The following is a 20,181-nucleotide window of genomic DNA, read 5'->3' as shown; positions in this document are numbered from 1 at the left end:
AATGACTTCTGCAGAAGAACAGGAAGAATAGATGAGCTTGGTTGAGATTGTTTTGTTTGTGCCATTTCACAAGTGACGTAGGGATGTGAAACAAGCATTTGTTCTCAAAGGGAGTGAGAGCTAACAACCTGAACCTCAGGTTTAAAGGCTGAGGACAGCAAAGCCACATTTTGAGGAGACTGCATGGTCCAAGAGGAACTAGACAGAAATCAGCTGGACCAACAGGCTCAGCTAAAAGACAGGACATGTTTGAGGAAGTGTCAGTTTATTCTTCTCTCCTTCAACTCATCAGGAAATTAATTACTGCTCTCAAGCCAATCATAAAACAAAAAAAGTATCACACAGACTCCCATAGTCACATTTGTAGACTCGACTGCATTAAGACTTGTGTACAACTTCCAAACCAGAAGATTTTTGGTAAGCATTTATATATGTATTCCATTTTCTAAGAAATCTCTCTTGCTTCAGTCAGGCAGCTCTCCGGTGAAACACCAAACCCTGGAAGTTTTACAATCCATAGCACAGTCAAAATTAAAGGATCAAAATTCACTTTGTTCAAAGGCACAAGGCCAAAGCAACACAGGAGAGCAGGACCTGGGTAGTGTCACTGAATTTTTTTTTTTTCCTTTAGTCTCCAATTTTAAGCCTTTAGCTTTTAGCCCAAACTCAGCTCCTCAGCAGCATAAACCTGCTTCATGAACAAAAAAACCTGAAGGTGCTTCCTTCCACATTTCCACTGCACTGTCTTCATTTATTGTTGTGCCAAAGAAAACAGAAGCCTTGACAGCAAATCAGTTGTGTAGCCAAAGGTCATAGTGACTGGATTCCACTGCACTTGTAAGTGAGAAGCTTGTTCTCAGAGTTACTGCTGGCATGTGAACGAGAGGAACATTAACATTCTGCACTGACTAGTTATGTCCTGTCAATCCCAGGACAGGGTCCCTCTGATGACAGAAGAATGTGCATTTAAATAATTCCTAAAATTTCTCCATTTCCATTAGTACATGGAATGATAAATATTATATAAAACACTTAAATAGTGGTCCCAAGAGAAACTTGTAACTCTAGCAAACAGAATGGATCAGCATAAAACAAAGATGCATCTTACTTTACAAATCAAAGATTACAATTACTATAAAATACCTCCCTCAGCCACTGGAAAATGAAACATTAGAGTCAAAATCAGTCAGCTCCATTAACAGCTAGTGACCTCTGGATTTAGTGGGGATTGCAGCTCCTGGCCCTGCCCATGACACCCCTGCCATGGGGGAAAGAGACTTGCAGTGAGACCAACTGGAAACATGAACAATCACATTTCTGAGATCTTATCCATGAATACAGGACTGTCCAAGTCCAAATCCAAAAGGAAAAGCACTCTAGAAAGCTCATTTTCAAATTCATGGCTTAAAATCTGTACATGTGCACATATAAAAATGAAAGATCCCAGGGGTCCTGTAAGATTCTTTAAAAATTTGGGTCGACTTTGTCTTCAACTAACTGAAATTAATTTCTCCAATTCTACTGGGGTCTAGAACTGCTGTAGACTGTCTGCTTTTAACACTACTGCTGAAAATACCCACTGTACTCCTAAGGAAAAAAATAACTGACAATTTCTCGATGGTCCAAGAAATTATGAATAAGAAGAACTTTGCTGTACAGCTGTAGGTTTGTTTTGAGTCAACAAAAACCATTATGTGATATCTGAACAGGAAGGGACACAAGGAAGCTGATACTTAATATGCCCACAAGCTTTCCCAGTGCCCAACCTCTGAAAAGCTGAAAGCAGCTTTCAGTCAGAATACCTGAGTCTAACTGATGCAAATAAGATATAAAATGCACATGTAGTTTTACTTGCATTTCACATTATCTCCTGCTTTCCTGCAGGGAAGTTAAAAAACTCAATATTTCTACAAAATTATATACCACTTTGAGCTAAACCAGCAGCAAATTCTCTTTCACCATTCATTTCAGCCACAACTTGAGTACTGTTCCAAGTACTCTACAAAACTAAAACACTACACAACAGATGCTCTGCTGCCTCTTTCTTCTCTTAACACGATGCAGCATATCTCGGGAGTTTGGAATGAGATCAGAGTACCAGCAGCAATACTGACAGCTTTTCCCTGGGACAGCACTACAGCTCTTTGTTTATTCCACTTTGCACCTGAACCACTGTCACGGTCTGACAAAGGAATGGCTCTGTAATCCAGTGTTTCAGTGAATCCAGAATAAACCAGAAAACTGAAGGCTTATTCCTGCTCTCCAGGAACAACAGTGTGCCCTAAGCCAATTCGCTGCATTCTCAGCATTTAATGAGCATTTAGTAACACTGACATAAATGAGTCATCAGTTAAGTGGGCCATCAGAGCCCCAAGAATGTCATGGTCCACGCTACAATTACCTTCTGAACCTCAGCACCAGGGAAATCAGCTTCATATGGCACAGCTTTGCCCATCCCAGAACCAGAGATCAGATTTAAGACTGATGTGATTTCTTCAAACCAGAAATGCTTTTCCCAAGCTTCTGTCTGTTGTTTGAAGTCAAAAAGGTGCATTTTATAGCATCTCTCCTCAAACCCTGAAAAGTAAAGTGACTTGAAGATAATGCCACCACTGGAAGATCCACTGATGTAGAGTCTATGCTGGTACCCAGATAGGGAGTGGATGAGCCTCTGTGTTAAAGACATATTTGTCAAGGTTGATTAAGTCTATGTCATCTGAGAATAGCAGAAACATGTATTTGAGTGTTTCCCCAAGGAAGAAGCTCTCCATTTTATCCCGTGGTTCTGGATTCCTGGGATTCTGAACATTGTTAATAGAAGTATAACCACCCGTAGGAACCTGTGCAAAAAAAAAAGAAATAAAAAATCGTATCTTTGCATAACCTAAAACAATTTTTTACTTCCTAACATCCAGATGCACTTGGAGAAGATAAGTGCTATGAACAGATCATGTTTTCATGCTTTTCATTTCATACTTGGTTTTCATTTACGTATAAAGCTTCAGTAATGAAAAAAAAACTCTCATTGCATTTTAAAAGAAACCACAACAATAAATGAAGCAAAATATCCATTTGTGCTTAGGGTAGAGGGGTATCACAAAGAACATCCCTTTGAAGTTTCTGGACAAACATACAGAAAGGAACCAGAGATTTCTACATTAGAGCTGACCCAAGAACAGACCATTGATATTTGGTGCCACACTTTCAGAGCATATCAGTGACATCTCCATGAGCACTATAGTCAGAATGAACACAAATAGTGTTAATGCCATTAATGCCATTTTGTGCTATTTCTTTTTTCTTTGGCAACTTTAATTGAAGAGTTCTTTCAATCCAGCCATGCCCTTCTCAGCTTCCAAAGTCTAGAAACTACAGATTCTAACACTTTGGTAGTCTTGCCTATAGCTTCTGTATTTCACTTTTTCATCAATGTAATATGACTTCTTTCATTATATAGACTAAGGAGGGTATCTCCATCTGTAAGAAAACAATTTTTCTGTATATACCTACAAATTCCCCCACATTTATCTGATGAATCCTGAAACATAGTATGTTTTTCAAGTTGTTGTTAGAAAGCAAGTGAAAAAATACAGTCCTGACAGAACAAGGTTATAATAAACTGGCCTTACCCTGGTGTATCTGTTGAAATTCTGCAAGATTTCCCAGCCCCAGTCTTGATATTTCTTATCACCAGTGAATCTGTACATATAAAAAAGGCTTTCCACAGTTTCTGGTCGCAATAAATTGTGTCTGTCTGCAGGCTGCGAGAGAAAAAAAGGCAAGAGTATTAGACAGGGAATTTCCTCAAGGATGCATGCAGGGAGAAAAATAATTATTCACATCTCCATCTGCTCCCAAGAGTTTGCTATGCATAAATCAGCTTCTAAATATACTGCTGGGGTAACTAAAACCAAAGCCTAGGGTACAGCTAGAAGGCAAGGCAGAGAAAGAATTAGCTGCTCCACAACAGACCCCATTGCTAGTATCTGGCCAGGAGTTCAACAGCAGAATAGAGCTACAGAGAAACCTGGAGTTCAGGCCAGCTGTGTGCTCACCTTGATTTCTACATCCTTGTGGCCCTTCTGTGCATGGAGGTTGAAGTGTACAATCTCTGGGCTCAGGCCTGTCTCTACTTGAGCATACATCTGGTAGCAGGTTTCTATAAGAGTTTCAGCCAACTTCATATGATCAGCAGCCAGTCCATTGTGAGCTCCCAGTGCTAAAGTACCGGGCAAGAAGCAAACCAAGTGATCCTGCAAGACAAGACAACTCTTACTGAGAAGTTACACATCAAACAGCAGGGGAAGTAAAGGAGGCACCGTCTTCTTAATTTTTTTGATTTTTTGTTCTTCTTCAAAACACATTTCTGATGCCAACAACTTGAGGATAACTTTTTAACAATCTCATGTAATGTAACATGAGGCAGGCAGCATTATTACAGAAATCGTTAATTTCAAAAATGTAGAAGAATGTGTTTTTTGACAAGTTTCTGGAAAAAAGGTCTCAGGTCATGTTGAGGGGAAGGAGAGTGTCTTTTGGTTTACCAGAAGCATACATTTCATATCAGCTCATGCAGGGCATCAACAGAACCACCTAAAGGCTTCACATCCTCTTTCTAACCTAATGGTAGCTTAGGAGCTAAACCTACCATTGATGTAAGAAAATAAGCACCGCAGATGAATGTCACACATGGAATCTCAAATGATTTTCAACATTCAGAATCAAAGCTCAGGTCTCATCACTCAAAAACATAATAAAACTACTCTGATGTCCCTGTATGGACCTTTAAAAGCTTTGTCCAGTACTTAAAGAAAGTGGAGGGTTGTAAAGGTCAGCATAGACATAGGAGCCAAACATCCCCCACTGTTCCAGCTGGACAGGGTAAGAGACCTGTCCAGCCTTCCATCCAATAATAATGGATTAAAACAAAAATTCTGAAACAGAAGGAAGTGTTCTGACGTATACAGACACCAAAGCCAAATCTATCTGTCTCAATTCAACTCTGTCCTGTCCTGGAATGGGGCAGCCCCCTCCACCCAAAACCCAGACTCTGGTCTTACTCACAGCAGTTTTTTTGGAGAGCTTTTGGGAAATTCAGATCCAAGAAGCACATGCTGAAAACCAGTACTAAAGATCTTAAAAACACTACATCAGGAAAGGCTATACATACATTAATAATACATCACTCATCTTTCCGACAAGCTACGCACTTATACAATACCTGCACAGCATGGGATTTTTAACTGGAAGATCTTAAAATACACAAATAGGGAACACAGGGTAAAGATCAATCAATTTTCCCTACGGCAAACAGCATACTGTTATACCCAAGAATCTTCCAGGTAGGAAAATAAAGATATCATGAATGGACAGAAACCTCCAAAATTATTCATTTCTTTTTAAACCCCGTAATACAGTATTAGATGACATGCTTCTTTTGAAGGCAAATCTGAAAACACAGGTGTGTAAGTGCCTACATTTATTTTTGAATTATTGAAAACTAGTAATACGTAAAATAGGTATTATTGCAACAATTTAGGACCCTGGAATTTTTTCCCCCTGACTAAAACAGGGGGAAAAAAGAAAGAAATTTTAATTCCAGCACCAAAATGTTCAGTCTTGAAGGAACAAAATGGGTTTACTAGAGTAACTCAGAGAAGGCCCTCGGTTTGCACTTGTAGTTAGTATCTACAAGGCAGTTACTCATTACTGTCATCACACTGGACAGATGTGTATGTATATATCATCTTGTGTTTTGGGTTTTTTTTTCATTTGTTTGTTTTTGTTGGGGTTTGGTTTTGTTTTTTGAGAGGGAAAAGCTTTGCATTTGCCTCTGTGTTGGGTTTCATTTAAATTTTGTAATGGTTTTTCTGTTTTCTTTTGCAATTATATTTCTTACCATCTTGGCACTGAAATGGCCGTGAGCAAGCTCTCCTACAAAAGTAAGCTTCTTGGGCTCTGATCTCTGAAGAAGATGCTTTTTCACTCCTTCTATGGCTCTCATATAGTCTTCCAACAGCCTGTGAAAAAAATCATCCCCAGTTGGCTCACATGCACACAATTAGAACATATTTGGTCATAGCTGATGTTCAGCACAATCTTTTAGACAACTGTTACTTCAGTCTACAGAGTAATATTTAACTAAACGTGAAAACTCAAAAAACTCCCTCAGTAACCATCAACACAACATGAATCAGTTATCACTACCATGTAGCAATTTACTTGAAAAGTAAATTTATTTACTTAAAAAGTAAATAATACTTTAATACTTATTCAAATATTAAAGAAAATACCTGCAACTGTTTCTAGGCAATAACCAGATTTTATTTCAAAAATCCTTGGAAGCAGAGTTATTGAAATCACAGAAAATCGAGGCTGGGAAGGACCTCTTGGAGGTCTCTATTTCAACCCTCTGCTCTGAGGCAGATTCAATTTCACCAGGTTATCCAAGCAATTTTTCAGTACCCCCATCCAAAGATGGAGATTTAAAGAGTTTAAGCAATCTTTTCCAATTGACCTGTCTCACTGTGAAACACTGTTTCGCAGTATTTAATTTCATTTTTCCTTGCTTTCATGTACTTTCAATATGGAAAACAACCTGTTGATTGTGCGGCTCACAAAATGCCATTGTGGTCTCAAAGAAAGCGGTTCTCCATTTACAGTAAAATAAGCCTCAGAAAGAGCAGTGATGAAAGCTTTGTTTGCAGAAAGGCATCTGCTCTGACACACAAAAATGCCTCCAAGAAGCACATTTTTGCTCTGTCTGCATTAAACTCCCTGAAATTAACAAGGAGTTTAACGGTCTAACAGAATTAACTTATATGCAGACTTGTCTTGAAGGAAAGTTTCTTTTCCAAGCTCTTTAACTCCTCCTTGTAAACACTCTTCCACCAATGCAGTACAGATAAAAGAAATATATGAGACTTGAAGAGGGACTTTTTACAAAAGCATGAAGTGATAGAGCAAGGGTCTTTAAACTGAAAGTAAGTAGACTGACACAATATTAGGAAGAAATTCTTCCCTATGAGGGTGGGGAGACCCTGGCACAGTTTGCCCAGAGGAACTGTGGCTGCCCTATCCCTGGAAGTGTCCCAGGCCAGGCCGCATGGGGCTTGGAGCAACCTGGTCTAGTGGAAGGTGTCCCAGCCCATAGCAGGGGTGGCACAGAAGGAGCTTTAAGATCCCTTCCAACCCCAACCAGTCTGGCATTCTGGAATTAAAGAGAAGATAACACAAACATCAAACTCTCCTTTCACTAGCAAACCCAGAGGAAACACAGACATCACTGTCAAAAGGAGAGGCCCACAGTATTTCAGAAGTGTCATTATTATTCTCATCTCCTTTCTGTGACACTCCTCACATCTGAGGAAGAAAAAGCTTTTGTGGAGAGGGGAGTTTTAAGACTAAGGCTAACTCTCTTTGTGTTCTTTCATCATGTTACCACAGGTCTCTCTTTCTTCATAGCTTGCTTTTAAAAACAGTACTAAGTCCAGCTGACTCTTGAGCACATGCATTGTTTTTCTTTAAGCAGCAAACTACAACAGCGGGTTTTACAGCTCACCTGATTATAACACCAATATCAGAAGTGTAAAGAACTTACTCATTTTCTTTCTTTCCACCCTGAATCCACTGCTTAAGTAGATACTCATAGTAACTGTCAGCTCTGGCTCCCAGAGTGTAGACCCCCAGGTGGGTGAACTGTCCACTGTTGGTGTTGATAAACATAGGCACCAGGCCATCGTTTTTCCCTGAGAGGATGTGAACATGCTTCATCACCTCATCTACAGCTTTCTACAAGAAAATGGAAAACATAAATTATAGGTATAAATGAGGTACAGAACTGTGTCACGTCACTATAGTCCAGTAACAAACCTGTAACTTTGCTCCCCCAAATTAGCATCAGGGACATCAAGTTCAGCTAGAGCAATATATTAAATTCAAGATTTCAGACTTTTGGACTCTCAAAATACGATGTTCTGGTTATGTTCAAGTACTCTGAAGCAATTATAACTGTTTCCTTTCCTTGAAGGCAAGCCCACTCAAAAGCCAGTACTACAGCACTCAGATTTACTCAGACTTGCAAAGGAGAAGTTCAGCAAAAAAATCAACTACATGAATCTATTTAGCAATAGTAAGGTTCTTTAAATGACTGCGTTCTTCAACACTGAGCTGTGGATACAAAATATCAAAATAATAACATCAGCGAACAAAAAGAAAAATCAAAAATATTATTTTCTCTGAAATTCTTTTTATTTCAACTAACTTTTCCCTATATGGTGACCTGCTCTCAGACTCTTAACTATTGAATGACATTTTAGTTCCTTGAATGGTAACATTTCAGTTTTGTTCTCTGCACACAGAAAACAGTATCAAGAAACTACACTCAGAAATTTTTATTTTTCTACTTAAAAGCTGTTTCTGAGGATGAAAAACAATTATTCATCTCCACTACTATTTCTGGCATTCAATAAAATAACGGAATATTTTGTTTCTTTTTCTTCCCTTGTCTAGAGTTCCACAACTTATTTATCATAACTTATAGACTCCTGAGACCATGAGTACTGATGGAGAGTCAGTGGTAGAGCTGCAGAGAAATGGACAAAGCAAGCAATATCAACTGATTCTTCCATACCCGGAATTTCTCATCTCCAGTCAGACGAGAGAGCTCCCTGAACTCCAACTGAATGCTGGTCACCTCTGCCACAGTGCTGTCAGATGTCCAGCGAGGGGGATGTGCAGTGCCCCGACCAATGTTGACATCAGAATAAGGTATCTTGGACGGCGTCTTGAATGCTGGCATAAGCCTGTTTCCAATGTCTTTCTAAAGAAAGCACAGGGTCAAAACAAGTCAAACCAAAAATACATATATATATATATAAATGGACATCCCATTAGATTTTCTTCACAAAGCAGATGGAAGAAGAACAGCAGCTTAGTTTTAGATGATGCAAGCAATTAAATTTAAAAAGACATTAACTTATTCATTGTAATGAGCAGAGTTTCCACCTTGTCCTTAGCACTGCAGGCCTCATCTGAGGCTGCAATCCCTAGCATGCAGTCACGGGCTGATCTAGCTAATCTGCTGAAGCAGCTGATGCTGTTAAGACACACAGAAAGGGCAATAAAAAACAACTATTACCCTTTGCCATTCATTTATTTCTTCTTTTGTTTCATGAACTTCATGATGGTCAACCATTCATCAGCAGAAGACCAGACATACAAGAAAAGGTGACAAACACAGCAAGGCTTTGAGGTTGTACAGAGAGCAGAAGTGCAGGCTTTAAAGCTTAATGGTAAATGCCTTCCCCACCACTTTATGAAACTGTTAAAAACCAGTAACATTTAACTTTCTGAGGAACCTTCCCTCAACTTTGTCCAATATGGAATACATAACCCAATTTCATTTGTAAGGCCAGACACTCACAGCTTTTTCCAGGAATAGGCTATCTCCAGAGAGGTGGTAGGTGCTCAGCAAGCCACCCAGGATACGGATAGTGCTCTCAAACAGGTTCACATCCACATTTTTATCAAAGACTAAATCATTTGCTACCCATTTTCTTGCTTCTTCAAACTCTGCAAAGTGTAAAAGGTAGTTCAGTTCAGAACTTCTGGCATGTTCCAATAACTAAAGACATGAGTACTCCATATATTCATGACAGTTACTTGTATTTGTCTATAGAGATGAATATTTTAGGTGGAAAATTAAAATGAAGAGCACATGCTGGAGGAAGTTTCATTACCATTGGCTTAATTCTTACTCAGCACACACCATAGAAGCATACAGAGAGAAATATCCACCAAAACAGAAAATCCTTAATAGTTTAAAAAAGAAGAAGTTTTTTAGTAAAATAGTCCCAAAATTAGAATCGTTCAAATCCATCCATTTGACTTGTCAAATAATTAGTTACACTTCCACAAAGCCTGCTACTTTTAATTAAATCTTTTTCAACCAGACCCATTATCCAGCGCAGTAACAGGTAACATTTTCAGTTAATAGCTTTAGCCTAGCAATGTCCTCAGGAGCCTGCTTCCTGCAAGATGGTGCAATCTTTTTCTCGAGAAACAAAAATGGTTGTTTATCACATTACTAATTCAAAAGAAAGGTTAAAAGAAAAGGCATATTATGTTCATCAATCAGCTTAGCAGCAGCAGCACTCAGTAACTGCTTGGGCACAGGGTCTCCACAGTGCATGTGAGTCAATTTAGCCCTCACAACTGGAGGCTGAGCTATTTCAGTGATCTCACAGCTTCTGGAAACTCCTGCTTGTGAGAAGCAGAACAAACAGTTTACCAGAATGGAATGCATTCCTTAGAAGATAAACTCTGGAGCAAATGGATGCCTCTTCGCCCTCCAGTCCTGGATGCTGGGCAAAAACAGGATGTTGGGCACGTTGAGAAGAATTACTAAAATTCTTCAGTCAGTGTTGTCAGAAGTACAACAGCAAAGGCAGAGTTCTCTGCCACAGAAGCTTTTGCATTCATCAGGTGATAAGAAAGACTAGCAGCCTCAAACAGAACTTGCATTTACATAGCACTTGTTATTCAGAAGAAACCCCAGGAGCTCTCTAAGGCAGTCAGCAGAACTGATAAAAAACAGAAAGAAGTCCTCACCAAGAACCCATTTTCAACACATCTCTAATACTAATAATTTATTTTAAAAACTCTACTCAGTTCAAAATTAATTAGGAAAAAAAAAGAGCAACATACTGTCAACTTGATTAAACTTCAAGACAGCCTGCGCAGGCTTAGAGCTGCACACACACAACATACTATTTTACAAAAACTTCAAAGGTAGAAGAGACAGAACCATGAAATACTTTGAGTATTTATTGCACCCTCACTGGCAGCTCTGTTCTTCCTATCATGACTGAAAAATCTGTAAGTTTAATAAAAGTTTACAAAGGTGGCTATTGACCATGGTTAAAAAGATACAGTTCCAGCAATTTTTAAATACCATTAAAAAAACCTCTGCATCGCCAAAAATAAAATCCCAACCAAGCGACAACAAAAAAAAAAGGTCATAAATACTAATTAAGCATTAAAGTGTTTTGCAACAGAATTGCAAAATTTTGGGCTTAGTTTTTAAATCTGTTTGAAAGTTTTCTAGCATGGTCATTTCCAGAATAACTCTCAAAAATACAGACAACAAAACAATTCAGGAAAGAAGTACTGAGCAGTCCCTTTCTCCACCCATGGATTCCTTACAGAAAAAGCCTTCTTAAATCCATATATGAAATACTGGTATTAGGTGTGGTAAAACACAAGCAAGGAACATCGAGACACTACTCAAGAGTGATGGGCAGAAAGCCCCCAGTGGCTATGTAATGGCACAGAGGTTTTAGTACAGAAACAAAGACCAGGAAGTTTATTAAAACATCCCTCAAATTCTACCAGATACATACACTGTGTACACATACATATGTATGTATGTATTTACCCTCACAAGGAAGCTAAATTTATAGGCCACATGTAATAAATATTCCCCTCAAAGAACTCTGAACAGGCAGTACCTGAAAAGAAATTAAAGAATTATTTTAGGGGAAAAAAACTGGAAGAGGGAAAAAAATTACCTTCTTTTAAGCCTAAAATCCACATGGTATCCAAGGCATCAATTAAGGTAAGCCCAAGTCCAAACCACTCGCTGTAGGACTTGGACAAAGGCTTCAGCTCATCATGGCCCCAGGCAAAATCCTTGTACCCTTTCCAGGCATGGCGGAAGGCTTCAATCACAGCCAGCTGGCGCTCATTGATGGGCACTGCAAAGGACAAACAGCACCTTGCTCAGGATTTCTACTGGGCACTGATGCAACTCTACTGCGCACCACTTTACTGCATTGCACCGAAAATAAAATTTCTTTCAAACTAACTGATCACTGCAATGGAAAAACCACCCTCATATTATTTGTTTCAGAACAGCCTTTCCTCAGCAGAATAACCAGTCAGTGTTTCCAGTCAGCAATTCAGTCAAATTCTCTGGAAGAGAGAAATCTCTCTGGAAATAGAGATTTCTCCCTGGCAACAAAACTGTCACTTCTGCAAATAAACCATTAAAATAATCATGCACAGCTATAGATGAGTATCACTAAAGCTCAAAAAGACAGAAGCTAGGAAATACCAGATTAAGATCCATGGTAATCCAGGTGCTGAATACATATGCTTAAGAATAAAATCCTCAGCTAATTCAACACAACATCTTTCCTTCATCTTCCCTCTCTTACCAACTGCTTTCTGTTAAATTTAAAATCACTTCTTCAAAATTATTTCTATTGAACTTTCTATTTAATATCAAAATAGAAAGAAAATTTACATTTTCCATCTTGGCTAAACCAAGTCTTTTTTCTTAGTTGTACTGATGTTTTTGCTTGCAATCTGCCGTGAAGTGGAGCTTACGTTACGCATTGAACATGAAAAATTTCAAGCCATTCTGAAAAATTATGAACAAAGACTTCTAGAGTGGGAAACACCAAGCAGCACAGCTAACCCCATAAATATTAAGCTTGCAGAAGTGCAAATACATCACACTGAAATATGTCGTGTTCATCACACCAGAACTTCCTGGTTTCTTTTCTGAACTCAGAAAAAGGAAGAACAGGTTCTTAGCTCCACAAGTGCAGCAACTTTAAAAACAACTTCTGCAGCTTTCTGGTGAGCCTTAAAAATAGTTCCACTTAGTTCAGGGAGGAAGTCATTTCCCCTGTATTTGCAGAACAAATGGAAAGGCACAGCTGAAAAGGAAGCTGTCTCTTGCATGCCCTCCTTCTTTAGGTTATCCTGCCTCTTCCCAGAGGCTACATTTCAAAGATTTGTCTCTAAAATTTATTTTCAAATTCTGAAGGCTAACAAGCATGAAGGCTGGCATAGTGAAATAAGAACACTGAAAAACTAGGATGTTTTAGGTAAGCAATCTCTCCTATACTTTTTGTTTCCTTTAATCTAAATAAACAAATAAAATAACGTGTATGGGGAGAAACTGCACAACTGAAACCATAAAAGCAAACAAACAAAAAAAAAAGGTATCATTAGCTGCTCTATTTACTTGGTTCTTTCTGGTCTTCAGGTTCCACAGGTGAAGATTTTTCTAGTTCCATTATTTTACTGGATGGAGGTTCAGTGCTTTGGTCAGGTTCTATCACTGCTCCTCTCCAGCTGCAAATACAAGGGACTTATTTTGGTCACAGAAAATCATGCAAATGAATGGGACTTATCTCTGTATTTTCTTTATCACACAGTATTTTGATAAAACAGAAGTTACATTTTGTAGCAAGGCTCAAAATGATTATGTGGCCCACTAAGTAAGTTTTCTGTTCAAAGAAATTTTCTCTGCAGAAAAATTTTACTTGATTAAGAAATGTGTGTTACAAGCTCTTGGATTTTCATTAAATATCTTGGCAATGGAATTTAACAAAAAACTTCTTAAAATAAACACCTGAAAATGTTGTATTACAAGCAATTTGTTATCTACCAGCTCTGAAATTACCACACTAGCTACTAATACTAAATAGTACCATGTTGAATCCTCTCAATCCTTCCCCCTGAGAGAAATCCCCAGGGCCTTCTCTTGGAAGAATATATCAGAGTTTGTCCACCTAGGCTGATAGAGAGGACGCAGCCCATGGTGCTCTGCAAGCACTACTGCCAATCTGCATTAGATTGCTTCTCCCATTGGCCAGTTCATATTGCCCACCCCAACTTTCATCCCTCATTGCCCCTACAGGTAGCTGCCCTTTGTCCTGTTCTTGTGGCCTTACTCTGAGCAGCTTCTGAAAGAGACACTTTGAAGAAGGCTGCAGCATTTCTACCATCCTGCCATGCTGCAAAAATGACACATAAACGATGATCACCAAAACTCATGATTAAGTACAAAGGATGAGATGCTCAAAGTACTAACTCTGCTGTCAAGGGATTACAAGCCTTCTCTTCTACCACAGATGCGTAAAGCAGTTTTTACAGGTTTTCATGAAGAATCTCCTAAAGGAGAAGTCTTTGTCTTTCAGAGCAGACTTCAAATCAGGCCAAATTCAAATCAAGATCAAACAATCTCAACCATACCATTTAACGTATAGGTATGGTGTCTTTGAGCCCATTATATGCTTTCTAAGGGAACCAGGCTTACAGGATCTTTAAAGTCTATATTGTTTGCTTTAACAGTCCGACTGTTTCCAGTCAGCATACCTTCTGACTTAGATAAATGCCATATTTCATTTCTTACTTGTATTCTTTAAATTTGTAGCTAGTCTTCACTATGTTCTCATTGCTCTTGTAAGTTTGCTTATTACCACCTGTTCAAATCTGTGAGTTACAGCCCACGCCAAAGCAAAACAATAAAACATTTTCAGACAATACTGGCAGCCAAAATGCTGAGCCAGGCACAATTCCAATGCTATGATCTGCTCATCTGAGCCAGTGATAAAGAGAACATAAAACACATAAAACTCTCAAGCCTCATGTTCCAAGTCTGAAGAACCTCTGCTGAACCTTTGGTAGTCTTTTCCTTCACTTATTCCCAAATCAAAACACTTACATAACCATAGAAGCACAGACCTCCTGTTAAAGATACTACCAGATCTGTACAAGGAATGAAATGTCTTGTAAGAAAGAAGTAAGCACATCATGTTACACTCACACAGCTATGTACACATCCATTGGTTCTGCCTGGTTGGCCTGGGCCCAATTTCTTTAGTAGCACCAACCCACTGACAATGCTATCACTTTCCAAACCTGCCCCAGGACAAAAACACTTGCAGCAGCACTATTACATTGATACTGTTAGATTAACATTTATTACAACCAACAGCAGAAACCTCTGGACACTGAGAATCTTGCTGAACATTAAGAGTGTCTAAGTGCATTAGAAATACAGCCAGCCTTGCAGGGCTCCAAACCCTCTGCAGCTGTGTGATGCAAACAGTAAAATCAGAGAAACTGCACATTCATCAAAATTAAATCTATCAGCCTAGTAATATCAGCAGCTATCAGGCCAGGCCTGAGAACAAACCTTTGTGTGGACAAAGAAAGAAAATAACCTCGGACACATACAACAAAAAGCCCTTGAAATTTTCATTCCAACACTCAATGGATCTTGGCACAGGCAAGGTGGAAGGAAGCACTGTACCTTGCCTGAAACATTTCTACCTGATAACAGATTTCTCCGTTTTCTCTACTTTATCCTTTTCGACCAGCTCTTCTACAGCCCTCATGGTATCATGTTGGGTCTTCAGTCTTGTGTCTCTCCGTGGCGCCTTTATCTGAAGATTGGAAGGACCACGACGAACATGAGGTGGTTTTGGTGGCTTCTGAGAATAGGAAAAAAAAATGTGCTTGGTAAGTTGCAGAGATGGTAAAATTTCAAGCCATAAATCAATATCATTCCAGTATTAAACATAAATTCATACAAATCTTATTTTGTTTGTTTTGCAGCAGGCAAATTCTGACCTGAATGGAACCTATGTAAAGATCTTGTGGGTTTGTTTGCTTTAAACTTTTGGTAAAATCATCCCATTCTTAAGTTTACACTGATAAATTACTTCTGAACTACCTTTACGGCTCCCAAGTATTCATTTAACACAAGGTAGTGATGAAGGATTGTAAGGATATTTGATTCCATTCTACTAGGCACAGTAAATTTATGAGAATTAGCAAAAGAATGCAAAAACAAGTTTCCACAATGCCAGTGTAAAAACCAAGAATTACTATACAGTAATACATGTACATTTTTGCATGATGAAGAAAAGATTTCACACAAAATTTTGTATTCATTAACTGAACATCCCTGAATTCATGAGATAAATTCATGACAAACAACACAGTAACCAGTATTCCTTTGCTCCACTAATTCACAGTCAATTGATGTTCCTTTCCCCACAAACATAACCCTTCAAAATCTATCATCTGCTCTTTCTGAAGCTATCTCTCAAGCTCCCAGATAAATCATGACTCCAGGCTTCTCACAAGAGTGGAGAGTGATTCACACAGCACAAGTGAAGCCTCAAGTAAGAGGTCAGTGTGACATAAAGTCCTGGCCCTCCTGGGAAGAGCAGTGAGTAAAAAACAGCATACAGAACATGTAAATAAATAAGGTAAAGCCAAGAAATACAATACCAAAACCCTCCCTGAGAGGACAGCATTCCACCAAGAGCACACGTTTACTGCAAGTTCCAACTCCTTCTTCCACAACAACTGTTGGAACCAAGCACTATTTGCCTTCACAATCTCTTAGTGACGTTAGAAAACTAATTTCTTCTCACATTACCTGCAGTGAAAGCTCAGGGTAGTCTCCATGGTTGGCATCTGCTTTCTGGGGTGCTGGTAGAACAGCTGGATTTGCCAGCTTCAATCTAGGAATTTCTTGTTCTGTTCTCTGATCATCGAATGATTTGTTTGTTATACCTAGACACACAAAACTACTCAGCACAAGGAATCAACAGTCAAGGGCAGTTAGAAATTTATAACAGTTTGCTGTACACAAGTAGTAGATGCACCTCCAAAAACTGTTTGCATTCACAAAGCATTGATAAAAACACACTAATTGTTAGATACAAAGTGTATTTTGGTATTAATCCTCTCCCTAATGTAAAAGGAAGTTGCTAAAAGGCACATGGGGATTTTCAAAACTGATACTGTTTCAGTTTTTCAACACAATTAATAAGATAATATCAGAAGTAATGCGCATTAGTATTATCCAAATGCTTAGAACTTCTAAACTAATTGGGTTTGAGCTACCCGTATCTACATACAAACACAATAAAGAAACCACACTCAAAACTTTCAGATTTTAATCAACTGTCATAGTTTTGGAAGGGTAGTTCCCAATTCAGTGCTCCCTGAAACCACAAAAACCATAACACTGCTATTCTCTCTCCCTTTTCTGTTCTGCCCTCCCCCTTCCCCTTCCCTCTGGTGTGGATGAGTTGAAAACTGGTGGCACAGAAGGCAAAGATCACAGGTTGAGATAAGAACAATTTTGGGGAAACAGCAATGAAATAAAAAAACAAACAGTAAGGACAACAATATTAATAACAAAAGGTATAGGAAAAAGAAACTATTTACATGAAGGCATGAATAAAGATGGCTGCCCCTGCTATGTTTTCTCTGCCAGGAAGAGCCCCTTCTGCCCAGCACAAAGAGCCCCTTTCTCCCCTCTCCCACGCCCAGCAACAACTGAGGGGGTACAGAATAATATCCAGACCTTAGCCACACCCCCTCCCAGCTACTTCAACAAATTAACTATCCTGCCTGAAACCAGGACATCAACTAAAACGAAACGTTGCCCTAGTCAACACAAAGTAAGAAATGGAATACCAAAAATATTTTTTGAGTAAGCACTGCATCATTCAAACACCACATAAAATCATCTCAAAACTGCATTTTAATTAATACACCCAGTCATTAGCAATGGAAATTAAAACTGGTTATAAGACCCACAATCATCTCCTAATCTCTCATTGCCAGAATGAGGTGTTAACAGCTCAGTCTGGCAATTGTGAGCTGTACAGAACACATACTTTTCCATGTTTCCCCCATGCTTGTGTACGAAATTACTCCACACACTGCCAAGAACGCAAACAGGAAGAGAATGACACTCCGCTGGAGTCGGGACAGCTGTTTCCATTTCTTTAGGAGAGAAAAGAAGTAAAAGAAAGAATATTTAGCATGACATTAAGAACCTACTTGGTTGAAAATAAACTCTTATTAGTTCATTCAGATTAAAACCCACAAAATTGACTAGGTTTAATTTTACCCTGTTTCCAGCTGCATATATCCATTGCTAACTTTCTTTGATAAGAGAGCAAACAGAAATCCAACCAGCTGGCACAAGAAGCTCACAAAAAACAATATAAGAACCACCTGCTCAAAGAACCTCAGAAGCTGCCAAATGCCAAGATTCCCAGAAAGCTTCAACTACAGCTGACTTCAATCACAACCTCCATTGGTTGACCTGAGCACCTGCTAAGCTATCAACTGGGAAATCAGCCAAAAGCCTCTTTCCTCTTGGCTGGCAAGGGACTGCAGAATGCACATGCAAAATTAGAAACACGAGAAAATGGCAGGAAAACTAAAAATGTTACTGCAGCAAAGAAGAAAAGCTCAAAATAAGGTGAGCACCAATCACTGGCAGGTCATGGGTTTGATCCTTGTATGGGCTGTTTGCTTAAAGAGTGGGTCCCTTTCAACTCAGAATATTCTGTCAATCTGTAAAAGAGAAGTCAGGTATCCTGGCTCTGACAAGCATGGGAACTGTCACACAGAACAAATTCTGCACCACAAAAAAAAGAGGCACCAACCTGCAGCAATGTGAAAATTAAGTAAAACACCACAACAGCAAACAAGACGAACCCACAATCTTTTCAAGTTTAGTCCTGGGCAAAAATGTATGGTTAACACTAGATTATATGCAACAATCACTGAAAAACTGACAGCAAATTACGTTAACCTGAACGATGCCAAGGAACATTAGCCTCAATTTACAGCGAGAGAAGCTGGAGTTAAACATCAAGGGTTAAACTGCCACCATTACTTTTCCAACAGTCCTCCTGAAATTCACTAATTCCGGTTTGGATATACAGAGGGAACTTCACTGCCAATGCTACACTTGGGAAGGACCTTTGCCACAAACCACACGGTACTTCCCACATCCTCATGCAGAGGCCGGGAATGTCTCCGTGCAGAACTGTCAATGGGCTCACACTGTGAGTCCCACAGCACAATTTCCTGCCTTACATCTGCACTGTTGACTGTACAGGAATACTGTTATACCCTTCTCTGGACACACTGCAAAATGCTGGTCCCACTGTGTCATCTTCAGTTCTACCTGCTTAGCAAACTCTATGATCCTTTTCCCACTGCAAAAAGACGCTTGAAATCCAGCAGCCCTGTGGTTCATCAGGGTAGGATGGGAAAAGAAGCTTTAATTGTGGTGTCTTGCAACAGGTAGGAGTAAGGCACAAGAACATGTGAGGGCATTCACCACCATCTTACTGATTTTTTGCTCACAAAGAATAAGTGTAAAATGAAGGGTGATGACTCGGGCCCATATCTCTCTAGCTGGTAATAGAAAGAGAACTGTGGGACTGTGTGCCTAAACAAGCTCTTCATACACACTTCATCTGATGACCTGTAAAGCCTCTGTAGGTGACTATACATCATCTCCTATCTGTAACAAGGGTTATCTTGGCCCTCTGACTCACTCTTTCCCACAGAAGACTCTCCAGCCCAAGACTCCCATCCCACATGAAGCTGTCTGCCCATTCCACCCACAAGCAGACAAGGTCACTTCCCAGAGGTCTGCCAGAGGACCCCTCTTCTCACACTGTTCCCTTTAATCTCCATGGGCAGAAGACAGGACCCTCCCCTTAAGCCTTAACACAGGGAACAAAGGCACAGAGACCAAATCTTCATTTCTGTCCAAAGTGCTCGGCGTTGCCTCTCAAATGTGCACGAGCAGAGGGCAGGATTTTACCGTATGCCCCCGGTCCCAGCTTTATTCGTGAAAATTAAGACATGACGTGGAGACACCTCAGCCAGCCCGTGCCTTACACACCCCTATCCCGCGGAGAGCAGCCCTGAGCACTCCGAAAGCAGAGCCCAGAGCGAGGCAGCCCCAGCGCCCAGGGCCGACAGCCATGGCCTCTGCCCGACTCGGAACTGGGGGACGACGCTAGGCCCCCCGTGAAACTCCAGCTGCACCTAAGCCTAGGGACATTCCTGACCGCCCAACAGCCCTCCCCCATCACCAGGTGCCCCCCGCACCGAGGCCAGGGATACCCCGTGTACCGCACAGCTCCCCGCGTGGCCCTCACCCGCCAGCAGGAGCGCCGCCGCCAAGCCTTGCTGTTGTTATAGCCACCGACCCCGGCCGCCTCCTCTGGGCCGAGAGTGACGGAGATGAAGTCCCGGCGCGGCGATCCCGCGGCGGCGGCACCCGAATACATGGCGGCGCCTCAGGGGCCGCCTGCCGCCATGGCCCCGCGGGACGGAGCGGCCGCTTCCGGCAACCGCTTCCGGTGCCGCTCTGGCGCCGGCGCGTCCGCGCTCGATGGCACCAGGCGAGGCGGGACCCAGCGCGTCCGGCGGCGCCGCGGAGGCACCGGCCCTGAGGAAGCGCAGTCGGGACGGGCCCTCTCCGCGGGCGGGCAGGAGGAGGTGTCAGCCTGCGCTGCCCACTTCGCCGAGCCGCCCCGAGGC

General features: G+C 40.5%; 1 protein-coding gene across 1 annotated transcript; it reads right to left on the bottom strand.

Moving 5' to 3' along the window:
* Positions 1 to 248: 248 nt before the first annotated feature.
* On the bottom strand, positions 249 to 19,986 carry MAN1B1 (mannosidase alpha class 1B member 1). The gene is made up of 13 exons (XM_058818363.1): positions 19,797 to 19,986; positions 17,502 to 17,610; positions 16,250 to 16,386; positions 15,133 to 15,293; positions 13,037 to 13,146; positions 11,571 to 11,756; positions 9,425 to 9,573; positions 8,633 to 8,821; positions 7,601 to 7,791; positions 5,900 to 6,020; positions 4,056 to 4,253; positions 3,630 to 3,761; positions 249 to 2,840 (listed from the first exon to the last, which is right to left on the bottom strand). The coding sequence occupies exons 1-13, from the start codon at positions 19,926 to 19,928 to the stop codon at positions 2,637 to 2,639; spliced, it is 2,019 nt and encodes a 672-aa protein (XP_058674346.1). The 5' UTR covers positions 19,929 to 19,986; the 3' UTR covers positions 249 to 2,636.
* Between the last annotated feature and the right edge of the window lie 195 nt (positions 19,987 to 20,181).

This window comes from Ammospiza caudacuta, chromosome 21, assembly GCF_027887145.1.
Source record: "Ammospiza caudacuta isolate bAmmCau1 chromosome 21, bAmmCau1.pri, whole genome shotgun sequence".
NCBI classification, from domain to species: Eukaryota; Metazoa; Chordata; class Aves; order Passeriformes; family Passerellidae; genus Ammospiza; species Ammospiza caudacuta.
The sequence above is the reverse complement of the archived record's forward strand: the minus strand, read 5'-3'. Positions and strand labels throughout refer to the sequence as shown.